The sequence below is a fragment of the Physeter macrocephalus genome, chromosome 16 (assembly GCF_002837175.3).
Source record: "Physeter macrocephalus isolate SW-GA chromosome 16, ASM283717v5, whole genome shotgun sequence".
Classification (NCBI taxonomy): Eukaryota; Metazoa; Chordata; class Mammalia; order Artiodactyla; family Physeteridae; genus Physeter; species Physeter macrocephalus.
In genome coordinates, this window is record NC_041229.1 from 68,745,782 (window position 1) to 68,758,862 (window position 13,081).

Below are 13,081 nucleotides of genomic sequence, written 5' to 3' on the forward strand. Positions count from 1 at the left end.
CCCAGACTGTACACTGAGTCTGAAGGCAGGTAGGACTCTCTCTTTCACTGTTTTGTGTTTGTGAGTTACATATCCTTGATGCGACTACATTGTAGGTCAAATGGTACTGGCGGCCTCGTGGCAAGCTCAAATGGCAGACTCTTGAGGCTGATTCCAGAGTGGAGACCAACATCTCCACATTCCTGTATTTAGTCAGAGGTCATTCCTTCAACAAGGTTGCCAGGTTCTCTTACCACTCTCCCTTCAAGAAGTCACACAGAGATTTAAGCCTAATAAGTTTTACATAAATTTTCCCACTTAACCTTCACAATAATTCTCCAAAGGATTTTCCTAAGGGAAGGCTAAGTAAATTGCTCAAAGCCAATAGCAGCTAATTAGTAGAATTAGGTCAAAAATCCAAGTTCCCTATCTAGAAACAAACTGCTCCTCTCTAGAAAGATATGAATCTCAGAAATTAAAATAATTCTTCTAGGCTTTTTAGCAGCAAAATTCTGGATTACTGGCTTTGTTTTTTAAAACAGATTTCCTCGAATTTCATTTTGCATGATCTAAGATAAAAATTGTACTGCAATATTTACATACACAGTTCATAGGAATAATGGAAGGCAGCCTAAAGATTATGCTGAAGTAGGGCTGGGCAGGATAAGAGGAAATGATGCCTTGGGATTAAATTTCCCTTTTGCTATTTTTGCAATAATTCCCTACACTGAGACCAGACCAGAGATATCACTACTGCCACCTGCTGGTTGGAAGGAAAAATCGTTCCTATGTTAACAATCTTCCTACTATTGTTAGAAAGTGGTAGTTTCTTAGGTTTTAATCAGAATCTCCAGGGTTGAACCTAACATTTGTATTCTGGACCAAATCTCCATGGATTCTCATGCAGCTAGTCCATACACTGGGGCATTACTATAAGGCTGTTATAGATAAGAGGTAATATTCTTCCTGTCACTAAAAATATGGCAATTTAATTTGGCAAACATGGTGACCACACATGATGATGACACAGCTGTAATCTCAGACTACTATTTAGAGTTGAAGCTGCTTAAAAAGCAAAACACCAAACATCAGCAGGTGGAACAATTTTATTTCACAGTTGTCTTTAAAACCACAAAGACAATATGTTCTTCATATAAAAACGTTAGTTCAGATAACTATACTTTCTAGAAAATGATTATAGAGACGCTCTTAAAGAAAATGCACCCCATTATATGGTTTTGGTGAAGTTGCTTGGAAAAAACTCACATCTGGACTGATTCCTAAAACATACCATTCCACCATTCTGCATCTTTTGGTTCAAAGTATAGGTTATTGTCATCAATACATGTTCCTGCATTCTTACATGTATGATAATACATATATAGACTGGTTTATCATTTAATGTTCCATTGGTTCATCAGCCTTTTCTGCAGGTTCATCAGCAGGTTGAGTAGGCTTAAGAGAGGAAGAAAAAAGAAAATATGTAAACAGAACGCTTGACCAATATATACTTTTAATCATAAACATTACGTTATAAAAAAAATTTATGAGAAAAGGAGTTAGGAGACATTTTGGATACTCAATTTTGGTTCATTGTCCTATTAAAATTTCTGAACAAAGGGTTTTAAAAAAATAGATACAATTTTACAGTTCTGAAAACCTAAGCATCACTGAACAATTCCAGCGTTTCTCAAGAATAAAGGCTTTCCTTTTATTATCACTACTAGCCTTAAAATACTGGCACATTTTAGACATTCTTTTCCTCTTTAGCACTAATGAACACAGCAAAAATATTTTCAAACAAAGCAGCTGTGTGGTACTCCACTGCATTCTTCCCAACAGTGCTGGTTCTTACCAACAGCAGTTAAATAATGCAAATCTTGCTCCTCCAAATACCGAGTTAAAAAAAAATTCATGCTGTAGAAGAAATTCATGAGTTTTTTTTTTTTTCAGTTACACAGCTATCAAATAAGCATCTACAAAAGCAAATGTGTACTCTAAACATTCAACAAAAAAAGGCTAGTATTTAACCTGAGATTCACCAATACTTCTTGATCCTTTTCTCAATATTTGTGAGGAGCCAACTTAGTTTCCCAGGCTGGTCCCCAATGAATTTTCTCAGTCCCCAATCTGGTAGGATCTTGGCTGGCCCTATGACTTGTTTTAACCAACAGAATGTACAGAAGTGATGCTGTGCCAGTCCTGGGCCTCAGGCTTAAGAATGCCTGGTAGCTTGCCACTTCTGAGTTCTTGAACTTTTGCAACCTCTGAGCTGCTACCCTGCTAGAGATACTCTGGTGAAGGAGAGGCCCTGAGACTACATGGACAGAGGCCCAGCGATCCTAGCAGAGGTCCCAGCCTTCTAGCTGTCCCTCTAAGATACCTAGCAAGTATGAGTAAAGAAGACACGTGAGTAAAGCCATCTTGGATGTTCCAGCCCCACTCCCTCAACTGACTGGAAAGTTTGAGAGACCCCAAATGAGATGAGCAAAAGAACCATCTAGCTGAGCCCATCAACCCACAGAAGTGAGAAACTGCAATAGGTTACCAAATCACCCTTTTTGTGTTTTATGGAGATCACTGACCCCTCAGTATTTTACTTTAGTCAGTTCTTAGTTTTCCCACTGCCACATGAATTATGAGCCTATCTCAATAATTAAAGATAAAAGTGGTAGATTTACACAGTCATGGTAGGAACAATAGAACTAAAGTCTCTTGCTTATAATTAGTTATATACCTGTGTCTTTCTCTGTGGTCTTTCTTCAAGACCTTCCAGGAATGGAGACACATCATCATCATCATAAATCGTAAACTCCAAGTCTTTACCAACAATTCCAATGGAAACATTCTGAGGGGAAAAAAAAAAAAAAGGTAAAAACTAAAACTCAAGGGAATTTAGGTTGGAAAAATGCTTATGATAAAATGTTGGATGGAAAAAAAGCAGAGTAAAAATTTATATAGCACTTGAATGAGACTTAAAAAATACTTAGGGAAAAAAGGAAAAAGAAAACTACTAAACTTTTGTAATTTGCAGATTTAATATTCACTTAAAAAAAATTTTATCTATTTATTTATTTGGCTGCGCCAGGTCTCAGTTGCAGCATGTGGGATTTAGTTCCCTGACCAGGGATTGAACCCAGGCCCCCTGCATTGGGAGCATGGAGTCTTAACTGCTGAACCACCAGGGAAGTCCCTAATATTCACTTCTGATAAACATGAATAATTCCAAAGGTCTATGTCACCTAGAAATTTGCAACTTTGTTCATAATGGGAATGCGAAGACCAGTGTGAGGGAACAAGCCACTTTGCTAGGAAGTAACCCTAACTTCTAAGAAATAATCAAATTTGTTTCGTGTGTAAGTTAAGACATGATAGTTCTTAGGGAAATAAATTTTGGGTTCTAAAGTGTTGAATTTAGGGAATTGGAACTATGTTCTACATGGAAAAATTAAAAAGCAATTTTTAAAGTGTTCAGTGAACGCTAACAGCGCAAAAGACCTCCCGGAAGATTAAAATTTCAGCAAAAACTTGAGGCATTAAGGATATATAGGGCATTCTCTATGATTCAGTAAAAATGTGAAATCAGGAAGCCAGATACCTGAGCAAACTTTTCCAAGTTGTAAATGTCAACAGTCAACTGTATACCCAAATTTTAAAAGACAATCATCTTGGAGTGATGGCATTATAGGTATTTTAAACAAATTTAAAAAATTTAATGTACCTTCCTAATTTTTTTGAAAGAATATTATTTTCATAATAGAAAAAAATATTTTAAAAGATTATGCAGGCTATAAAGTCTTCATATACATATTAAATATTAATTATCCATTCTTTATAACAAAATGGATTTTATAATATGCTGACTGATCTCACTTTAGTTAACGATCATTAACCTCAAGGAGGCCTTTAGTGGTTGTTGTATTATATGGGTCCCTAGATCATTCGATCTCCCCTTCTCTGGACAACTCTTTCTAATATTCTCCATTCTCCTTCCAGCTTAAAACCTTGCTCCTATTTCACTGAGAAAATAGAAGCAATCAGAAGAGAATGTTCACAAGCTCCCACAGTATCCACTCTTTCCTGTATCTATGTCCCTAGATTCTCTCCTTTCCTGTTACTGGGAATGAATAGCCCAATTTCCTCTCTAAGGCCTACCTTTCCACCTGTGTGCTGTTCAAGGTAATTGGTCTAGCAGTTTTTCTCATTTTTATCTTATATAAATGTTTTTCTTGATACTGGATTATTCTTATACCCATGCAGCAAACCTGCTGTAATCGCTCCCATCTTAAAAAACCAAAACAACAAAAAAACCTTTTTTCACTACATTCTCTTCCAGCCACCACCCCATTTCTCTGGACCCACAACAGAAAATCTCTTCCAAAGAGCTGTCTCCAATTTCTCTCCTCTCAGTTTCTCCTGACTCCTTTCCTATCAGGCTTTTACCCCACCATTCCATTAAGATTGTCTAGTCAAGTCCCAGAGACATCACTGCTAATCTAATGGTTAATTCTCAGTCCACATCTTCCATGGTCTATTGGCAATTTTTCATTCTCTTCTCTTTGAAAGACAGTCGGCCCCTCTATCTGTGCGTTCTGCATCCTCAGATTCAACCAACTATGGATCAAAAATATTCGGGAAAAAAAAAAAATTCCAGAAAGTTCCGAAAAGCAAAATTTGAATTTGCTGTGCACTGGCAACTGTTTACATAGTATTTACATTGCAATTACAACTATTTACATGCATTTACATTGTACTAGGTATTGTAAGTAATCTAGAGATGATTTCAAGTATACAGGAGGATGTGCGTAGGTTAAGATGCAAATACTATGCCATTATATACAAGGGACTTGAGCATCCGCAGATTTTGTATCCAAGGGGGGGCCCTGGAACAAATCCCTCTCCAGATTCCAAGGGACGACTGCAGTTTCTTCATTTGCTTTTAAGGATGCCTCATTTTCCAAGTTTTCCTCCCACCTCCCTCGTCATCTTTCTCAGTCCTTTTTGCTGATTCCTACTCACCTCCCAACGTCTAAAGGGTAGAGTGCCCTTAACCAAGTCTTCAAACCTCTTGTCTAACTATTCGATTCTTTTAGAAATCTAATCCAGGCCAGTCTCTAAATGCCATTTCTACACAAAGACTCCAACATTTGTAACTCTAGGATTGACCATTCTCTACCAAACTCTAGGGGGTGAACATCTGATACCTGTTTATTCTATATCACCAAATGGACAAACAAGAGGCATTTCAAATCCTGTTAAGTCCTAAACTAACCGCCAGATCTTCCTCCACAACCCTACCCCAAAACCAGTTCTCTGTCTTATCTATCTCAATAAATCATAAATCTCTTCCTTCCTCTAATCGGGCCAAAAGCCTGATTTTTTAAGCTCACACCCCACAACCAATTTGTTAGCAAACCTTTTTGGTTCTAATTTCAAAACATAAGCAAAACTGAACTACTTCTCATCATCTCCAACTCTTATGACTCTGCTCTAATCCACCACAATCTCTCACCTGAATTACTATAACAACCTTGAAACTATTTCCACCCATGTCCCCACTACAATCTGTTCTCAAAACGGCAACCAGAGTGACTCTTTTAAAACCTAAATCAAGCCATGGTATTCTTCTGTTCAAACTCTAACAGCCCACTCGGAGTAAAATCCAAAGCATCTACAATGGTTTATAGGACATACGCAATCTGGCCTCCATTACCTCTCTGACTTCATTCCTTCTCTTCCTCTTGATCACTGACTCTGACACTACCGGCCTCCTTGCTTCGAACACTAGGGACATTCTGGACTCAACGCCGTTGTAATTATACTCCCTGGAAGAATACTGATCTAGACATCTGCATAGCTCATTCACTCACCTCCTTTAGATCTTTCCCTCAAATTTCACTTTTTCAGTGAGGCCATCCCTGACCACTCTATTTTAAATTATACCCACCACACCTCCTTCCTACACCCTATTGGTCACTCTTACTACCCTTAACCTGTTTCATTTATTCCATAGCATTTATCACCTTCTAATATCCTATATAACTTACTTGTGGGTATATTGTCTCTCTTCCCCCACTTGGATGAATGTCCCAAAAATGCCAAGATGTTTGTTATGTTTACTATATATTCTCAACGCCTACTGCCTACATGTAGTAGGTGCTCAATGTATATATTTATTAACTGAATTAAAAATATGACGATATTCCTACCTCTTGAAGAAATGAAGAATATTCTACCTCAGACATACTGCTTTTATTGCTTTATACCAAAAAGAAATGTTTAAAAATCATTTCAAAATCAGTCCCTTTTAGTGCATCTTAAAGAGAGAATGAGCCAAGGCAAACAACTCGCAAACTGAAGAACTCTTAAGTACACAAACCTCTATTACTTACATTTATGTAATAAATGATTAAACCGTAATGTTAGTATCTACAATTGGGAAATGTGATTTACCTTTGTAGTTAGGTCCTGTTCTGCAGGAAGTGTCTCCCGTAAGGCACGCAGACCATGCTTAACCAGTTCATTCAAATTGCCTAAAATATAATAGATTAACAATTATTTCTTAATTCCATTTTCATGCTAGGCTTCTTTTATTTGTCAGCCCTATAGTCTGAAATCATGGTTTTAGTCACATACTAAATACATCATAATACAAAAACCCAAAAGTCTAAAGTTTGGCCATATAATCTTTTAATAACCTATTATTAGATTGCTATTATTTTATTTAATGAGGATACATGATTTTTGTTACTCAATTTACCCTTTTCTTATGCTAAGTTAAATCAAAATCCTGATTCACAAATGATACAGCTCAAAGTTTCACATAATGTATTCTGTTGAATGCTCACCACTATATTTGCTCTTTATAAAAGGAGCCTCCAACTCCTTGTATGGCCAGTACAACTATCCTTGTGTAGTTTTGGCCCTGATGCCAAAACTACACAAGGATACCACAAGAAAGTAAAACTACAGATTAATATCCCTTATGAACATATACACAAAAAACCTCAACAAAATACCAGCAAACTGAATCCAGCAACATTTATGTTTAGATAAACATTTTATATATATATATATACACACACACACACACATATATATATATATAATTTATATTATACACCATGACCAAGAGGGATTTATCCCAGGAATGCAAAGTTGGTTTAATATTCAAAAGCAATGCAATACACCACAATAGAATACAGGGGGAAATAAACCCACATGATTACCCCAATAGATGCATAAAAAAGCATGTGATAGAATCCAAGACCCTTGCATAAGCAAACTACTCAAAAACCCGCCCTATCACCACACCTTACATCTTTTACCTTTCTTTCCAACAGCTACACTGACTTCTCATTTATTTATGGACTACTTAATGCAGAATGTCTGTGTGGCTAAAAATAAGAATCTCAGAAAACTAAAAGTTGTAAACAGAACTTACAACTGGTAGCTAGTACAGTAGCTCTCAACTCTGGCTGGGGCACACTTACTTCAGACCAATTGAATCAAGAATCTTCAAGGTTAGGGACACATAATCTATATTTTGAAAAAGTTCTACTGATGATTCAAATTACTGTGGTAGCCAGAGAAAGTAAAAGCTAGTATGTGTGACAGAAATAATATACACTTCATGGGCTTAATCTTTTTAAAAATTTTTTCTGTAAAGCAGATAGTTTTCTTCATTTAGAATACTGTATTTATTCACTACATAAAGACTGGAGGGGACAAGAAAAAAAAATCACTTACACTCCATAAACTCTGACATATGTCTCTCCAAGTAAGTACGAGCTGACTGAGAACGGGCTCCAATGGACATAGCTCTGCAGTCAAAATAGTTAGCAGATGGACAAGTTTGGAAAATGTGAGGGCCCATATCCTACAAAGAGAAGAAAAATACACTACATAATTCTTGACTTTGATTGAGCTAAAAATTAGAAAACTTCTAGTCAGTTTTTAAAAAAATCATTAAAATATAACAATACTCTATGAACTTACGTCATAACCAGCAATAAGCAGCCCAACACCATATGGTCTCCGGCCATATCGTTGCGTTGGTATCTGAGTTTCTTAAACTAGTTAAAGAGCCTGTTCTAACAAGGTATAAAGTACTATCTTTATTTTCAAATTAAACATTATTAACAAAGAACTCTGGTTTCTTAATTGCTGCATAATCCACCACAAGAAGAAAATAAAAGAGAAATATTTATTTGGCTTAGTATTAAAAAATGTTCGGCTATCCACCAAATCCAAAGTGAGTGCTACCAAAATGACTTTCTCTGATGTAAAGAATCTCATTCATTTTGGATATAAGGGGCAAGGATTTTGGGGGAACATCTAGAACCACCAATAAAAAATTTTAAATCTCCTCTAAAAAATGATGCTTAGTTTTTCTGAAATTTGGCTTATCTGTATCTGGAAAATATTAATTGCTTATCTATGAGGGCTGATAAAAGAGCAGCCCAATTTCTTATTTAGACCCATTCTTCCATTGTAAAACTTCCTACAACTCTCCTTCTAAAAATTTTAAACGTTCTGCTATTGAAAAGTGACTAACCTTAAAGTTTTCACAATCTTACCCATGTTATATATTATCATATTCCTAATAAGTAACATAAGGATAAAGTATCAAAACCCTTTAAAGTCCACATCCATAAATGCTAAAATAAATGCATAAATAAAAAGGATACTGCTTCCAATTAGAGATACAAGACGAGACACAGGAAGAGGTCTGTCAAATACAAATCTGGAATCCAAACACTCCTGGCGCATAAAATTACTAAAAAAGAAACAAGAAAAATTAGTAATTTCAAATCACAGAGAGTTATTCTAATCTAAATAATTTCATTTATTTTTGCTTTCTTCCAGACATTTACATGAATTACATCCATACAAGGGAACCATAAAGACATGGCCACAAGGATGCATTTTTATACCACTCTTCCTTCTAAATTTTAAATGACTAACCTTAAAGTTTTCACAACCTTACTATGTTTATGACTAAAATGTTCCTTAGCTCTAGATAACCTTTGTCTCAGAGCACTTTATAGAATAAAGAAGAAAAGGCTGAGCAAGAGAAAAAGAGCAATGTCTCTTCTCTTACCCTTCCCACTGTCAATAAGACAGTGGTTTTTTCTTGAAAGCTGATGAAAATTTCCCCAATAGAACAAATACAAGAAATAGAATCCATAGTATGGCACTGTTAACATGTCCTGCCAACGTTACTTCTATCCATAAGCAGCACTCTAGAGGAGATACCAGACACTAGACTGTTGAGTCTCACTCTTAAACCTGACAAGATTCAAGCAAGTATAACACAGGGGAAAAGGAAATTCATGCCTAACTATTAAAGCCAAGAGAATAAACAAGAAATGGATATGTACTTTTCTTTCATGCTGCTTTGTCTAGTTTATGTGTATGTCACATCTGATGATCAAATGTTGGCTGCAGGAACCAAGCTACTTGTTCTCTACTTTCATTTAAGTCCATTTCCCAGGGCTGTCTAAAACTGCATTGCCCAATATGGCAGGTACTAATCACATGTGACTAGTGAGCACAGAAAATGTGGCTAGTCTGAATTGAGATGTACCATAAGTACAAAATATACATGAAATTTCAAAGACTTAGTACAAAAAAACAATGTAAAACATCTCATTAATAAAGTTTTTATACTGATTACATGTGACATGACAATATTTTGGACAGACTGGGTTAAATAAAATGTTTGACGGCGCAACATATATTACATTTTCAACAGCTAAAAGAAACCGTCACTAATAATGCTGTCACTATACTGCTGACCTAAGAGAGCAGGGGGGCTCATCAAAAAACTTAAAAATTAAAAAAATTGGCATTATTATTTGCCCTTAGTGTTTATATTCCTTCTTTCCTAATTAAATCACAGACTTAAGAGATTACTTTTGGCTAACTACCTCCCAGCTCCCAACACACACACCAAAAGTCACTGTGTTAAGTGTTCTACATGTTAGGCTATTTATCAATAACCTTATCAGTAACCTTAGAAAAAACACTAAAAAAATGGAGAGTTTAAGTAACTAGATCAATATCAGACTAAGTGTTAAAAGTGGGAACTAAAGACTGTGTGATTCCAAAGCCCCAGCTCTTCATTTACACAATGCCCCTCAACTAGAAATAATCTTTATCTCCTCTGGTCTCTCACAGAAATATAGCTGTTACTCTCTACTTTCTACCTTGTATTATAGATATTCTACTAGATTTTAAGTTCCTAGAAGATGAGATCTATGTCTGGTCACTTTTGTATACCCTGCAGTACCCAGTATTGAGCTTTGCAAAAAATAAATGTCAAATGAATACTGATGTATTAAAGAAAGCAAGGGTAGTTCAGCTGATCCTTAGAAACCTGACAAAAGTGTCAAGCTCTTCTCAGACCTGATATCAAACGATATATACTGAGTTATCAAGTAACACATTATTCAATGACTTCTCAAAAGCATTAATATTAATATGATTAATTCTATTAATTAATACTGCAGTGATCAAGAAATGGAATACTTAGTAACTGACTCCAAAGCCATTAAGGTATTCATGATCTTAACTTATAAGCACTCTGGCAGACAACTTCTTAAAATATCTGGATCTTTTCTAGAAATGTAATCAATTATGAATCAAAGGGATGTTTCTTTTGTTTTCCACGATCATACTCACCATAACAATCTAGCATCAGCAGTAAGTCCCGCAATTGAGATACCAATATGGTTATCAACATGGAGAATTTTTTTCTGATGAGCTGCAAGTTCTGACTGTGCTCTCTAAATAGAGACATTATTTAAGACAGAAAAACAAGTTTACAATTTTATTATCTATATAGTGAAACTTACATTTGACAGTTGTTTTCTAAAGGAAGAAGATATATTTACTGCTTTATTTACCTTCAACGCAACCAACACTGCATGGGTTTTCGATTTCAGACCAACTGTGGCTGAACCTTGTTTGACAGCTTCCATTGCATATTCAATTTGATGAATCCTGCCCTAAAACAAAAAAAAACCCAAAATACCTTAGAGTCATCTTACAAGACCCTCTTATAGATTTAAAATTAGACATCCCCCAAATCAGGTGAACATAGTTAAACTAGGAAACTTGGGATTTCCCTGATGGTCCAGTGGGTAAAACTCCAATGCAGGAGGCCCCGGTTCGATCCCTGGTCTGGGAACTAGATCTTTCATGCATGCTGCAACTAAGAGTCCGCATGCTGCGCCTAAAAAGATCCTGCATGCCGCAACTAGGACCCAGCTCAGCCTAAATAAATAAATAACAAACAAACAAACAAACAAAAAACCCAAGAAACTTACTTTAATGATACATTTAGGTTTTAGGAAAGTCTAAAGTGATTATATTCCATTTTCTCACTGCCCACAATCCCATAAGTTTCTAAACACATTGCAGCCACCAAAAACCACTTCATAGAAATAGTATACAACATTTTACCTGAGGGCTCCAAACAGTGACATCATTGTCATACTGGTTGCGAAACTGAAAGTAAATGAAAAAAGACTTATTAATACAAGAACATTACAAATCCCAAATCTTAACAAGCTCTATCATTAAAAAATGTTCTTCCATCTGTTTTCATCTAACATTAACAAGACTGTTATTGCAACCTCATTGGAAGATTACTACTGTACTCAGCTGCAAACCAGTCTTACATTTACAAGGAGTTAGTTGGGTAGGGGAGAGCAAATCTAGATGGGACCTATCCTCCCAACCTATCTTCCAGTTCTAACACTGTCCATAGCACCCGCTTTAGGTTCAGTCAATTACTGAAGTTCCTATGTGTCCACTTTCCTTCCTATCTTTGCTTATGCTCTTCCCTTATACCAGACCTTAATAAATGGTCAAAAGCATTACTCTTCCCTAAACTAGCTCAAATGTCTACCTCCTAAGGTCTTCTCCATCTTTTCTCCCCAAATCCCAAAACATACTCCCACCAGTTCTTTATCTACATGTCCCTTTCTACTTTATAATACGATTAGAGACATGTCTGATTTATCTTTGAACCTTCACTGTACTTAAAACATTCATACTGAATGAATGAACACAAGAATGTCCCCAAGAAGTTAAAAGTGGACACAAATAGCCACAGCGACAGACCCATTACTGCTTTAAGGACGGTATTAAAACAAGTCCACCAGCACAGTACTCAGGAGGCTAATCATGGGGGTGAGCAGGCTGAGAGCTTGAATGGCAGACATAGGTCTGCAAGCCCTGAGTCCTATATTGTAACCCTGATTCCATCACTTCTCCTATCAGCTTCAGTTCACTCATTTGTAAAACTAGGTGACTGGACAAAGTGATTGAAAAGGGCCTTTTCTGATCAAGCTCTGAGGGAGAGATTACAGAGGGACCCACCTGGAAAATGAACGCGGTCCCGGAACCCAAACCCTGGGGTCAAGTCCGCACTTGGCAGTACAGGGAGATCTTAAGTCCCCATTTTCCCTTTCTCCCACACAGAGCACTAGGGGCCTCTCTGGACCGCTCGGAATCTACTCGACTGAAGGAAACTGAGGGGCGAACTCGGCTAGTAGTCCGAGGAAGTACTGTTCAAGACCCGGTGGAAAGCGAAACAAACCCCGGGGAAAGGCCGCACCGACTACCGACCTCCGCTCTCCCGGCCAGGCCGGAGATGCTGAATCACTGCCTGAAGCCTCCCCACGGCTAAGATTCCCATGTCCCGTGGCCTCGGGCCGCTCTGAGCATGACAGGCGAGGCGGCTCGCCAACCACCAGCCAGCGGACCTCTGCCCAAACCCAGGCTGAGCTCGGAATCCAACTCACCATGGTTCCGGCGCGAGGCTGGCTTCGGCCTCCTGAAAACCCGCGAACCGAGCAGTGCTGCCTAAACTTCCGCTAGGCGATCTACAGAGAAGTCTGCGGGACTTTGAAGGCGGTGGCGCAGGGTAGAGCAGTCTATTCCAGAGATATCGATAGGCTTCCCTCGCTCCTCCGCCCTCAAAGCTCTCAGCCAGCTCGGGAGTGGGCGGGGCCTGGGAAGCTGGAGGAACCGAGATTGGCGGGAAACCCCGGGACAGGTGGCCCCGCGGGAGCTAAGAGCCGCTAGGCGG

General features: G+C 37.6%; 1 protein-coding gene across 1 annotated transcript; it reads right to left on the reverse strand.

Moving 5' to 3' along the window:
- Nucleotides 1-1,070: 1,070 nt before the first annotated feature.
- PSMA1 (proteasome 20S subunit alpha 1) lies at nucleotides 1,071-12,900 on the reverse strand. Its single transcript, XM_007121485.4, has 10 exons — nucleotides 12,795-12,900; nucleotides 11,449-11,493; nucleotides 10,890-10,991; nucleotides 10,666-10,769; nucleotides 8,670-8,758; nucleotides 7,978-8,048; nucleotides 7,729-7,858; nucleotides 6,433-6,512; nucleotides 2,717-2,827; nucleotides 1,071-1,434 (listed from the first exon to the last, which is right to left on the reverse strand). The coding sequence occupies exons 1-10, from the start codon at nucleotides 12,795-12,797 to the stop codon at nucleotides 1,378-1,380; spliced, it is 792 nt and encodes a 263-aa protein (XP_007121547.1). The 5' UTR covers nucleotides 12,798-12,900; the 3' UTR covers nucleotides 1,071-1,377.
- Between the last annotated feature and the right edge of the window lie 181 nt (nucleotides 12,901-13,081).

Bases quoted from the DNA above. Each gene is read 5' to 3' on its own strand.
- PSMA1 (XM_007121485.4), bottom strand. The intron at 8,049-8,669 runs GTATCCTTTTTA...AACTAGTTTAAG, and splicing joins TGTATCTCTAATTGGAAGCA to AAACTCAGATACCAACGCAA. The intron at 6,513-7,728 runs GTAAGTGATTTT...ATTATATTTTAG, and splicing joins TATGTCAGAGTTTATGGAGT to GCAATTTGAATGAACTGGTT.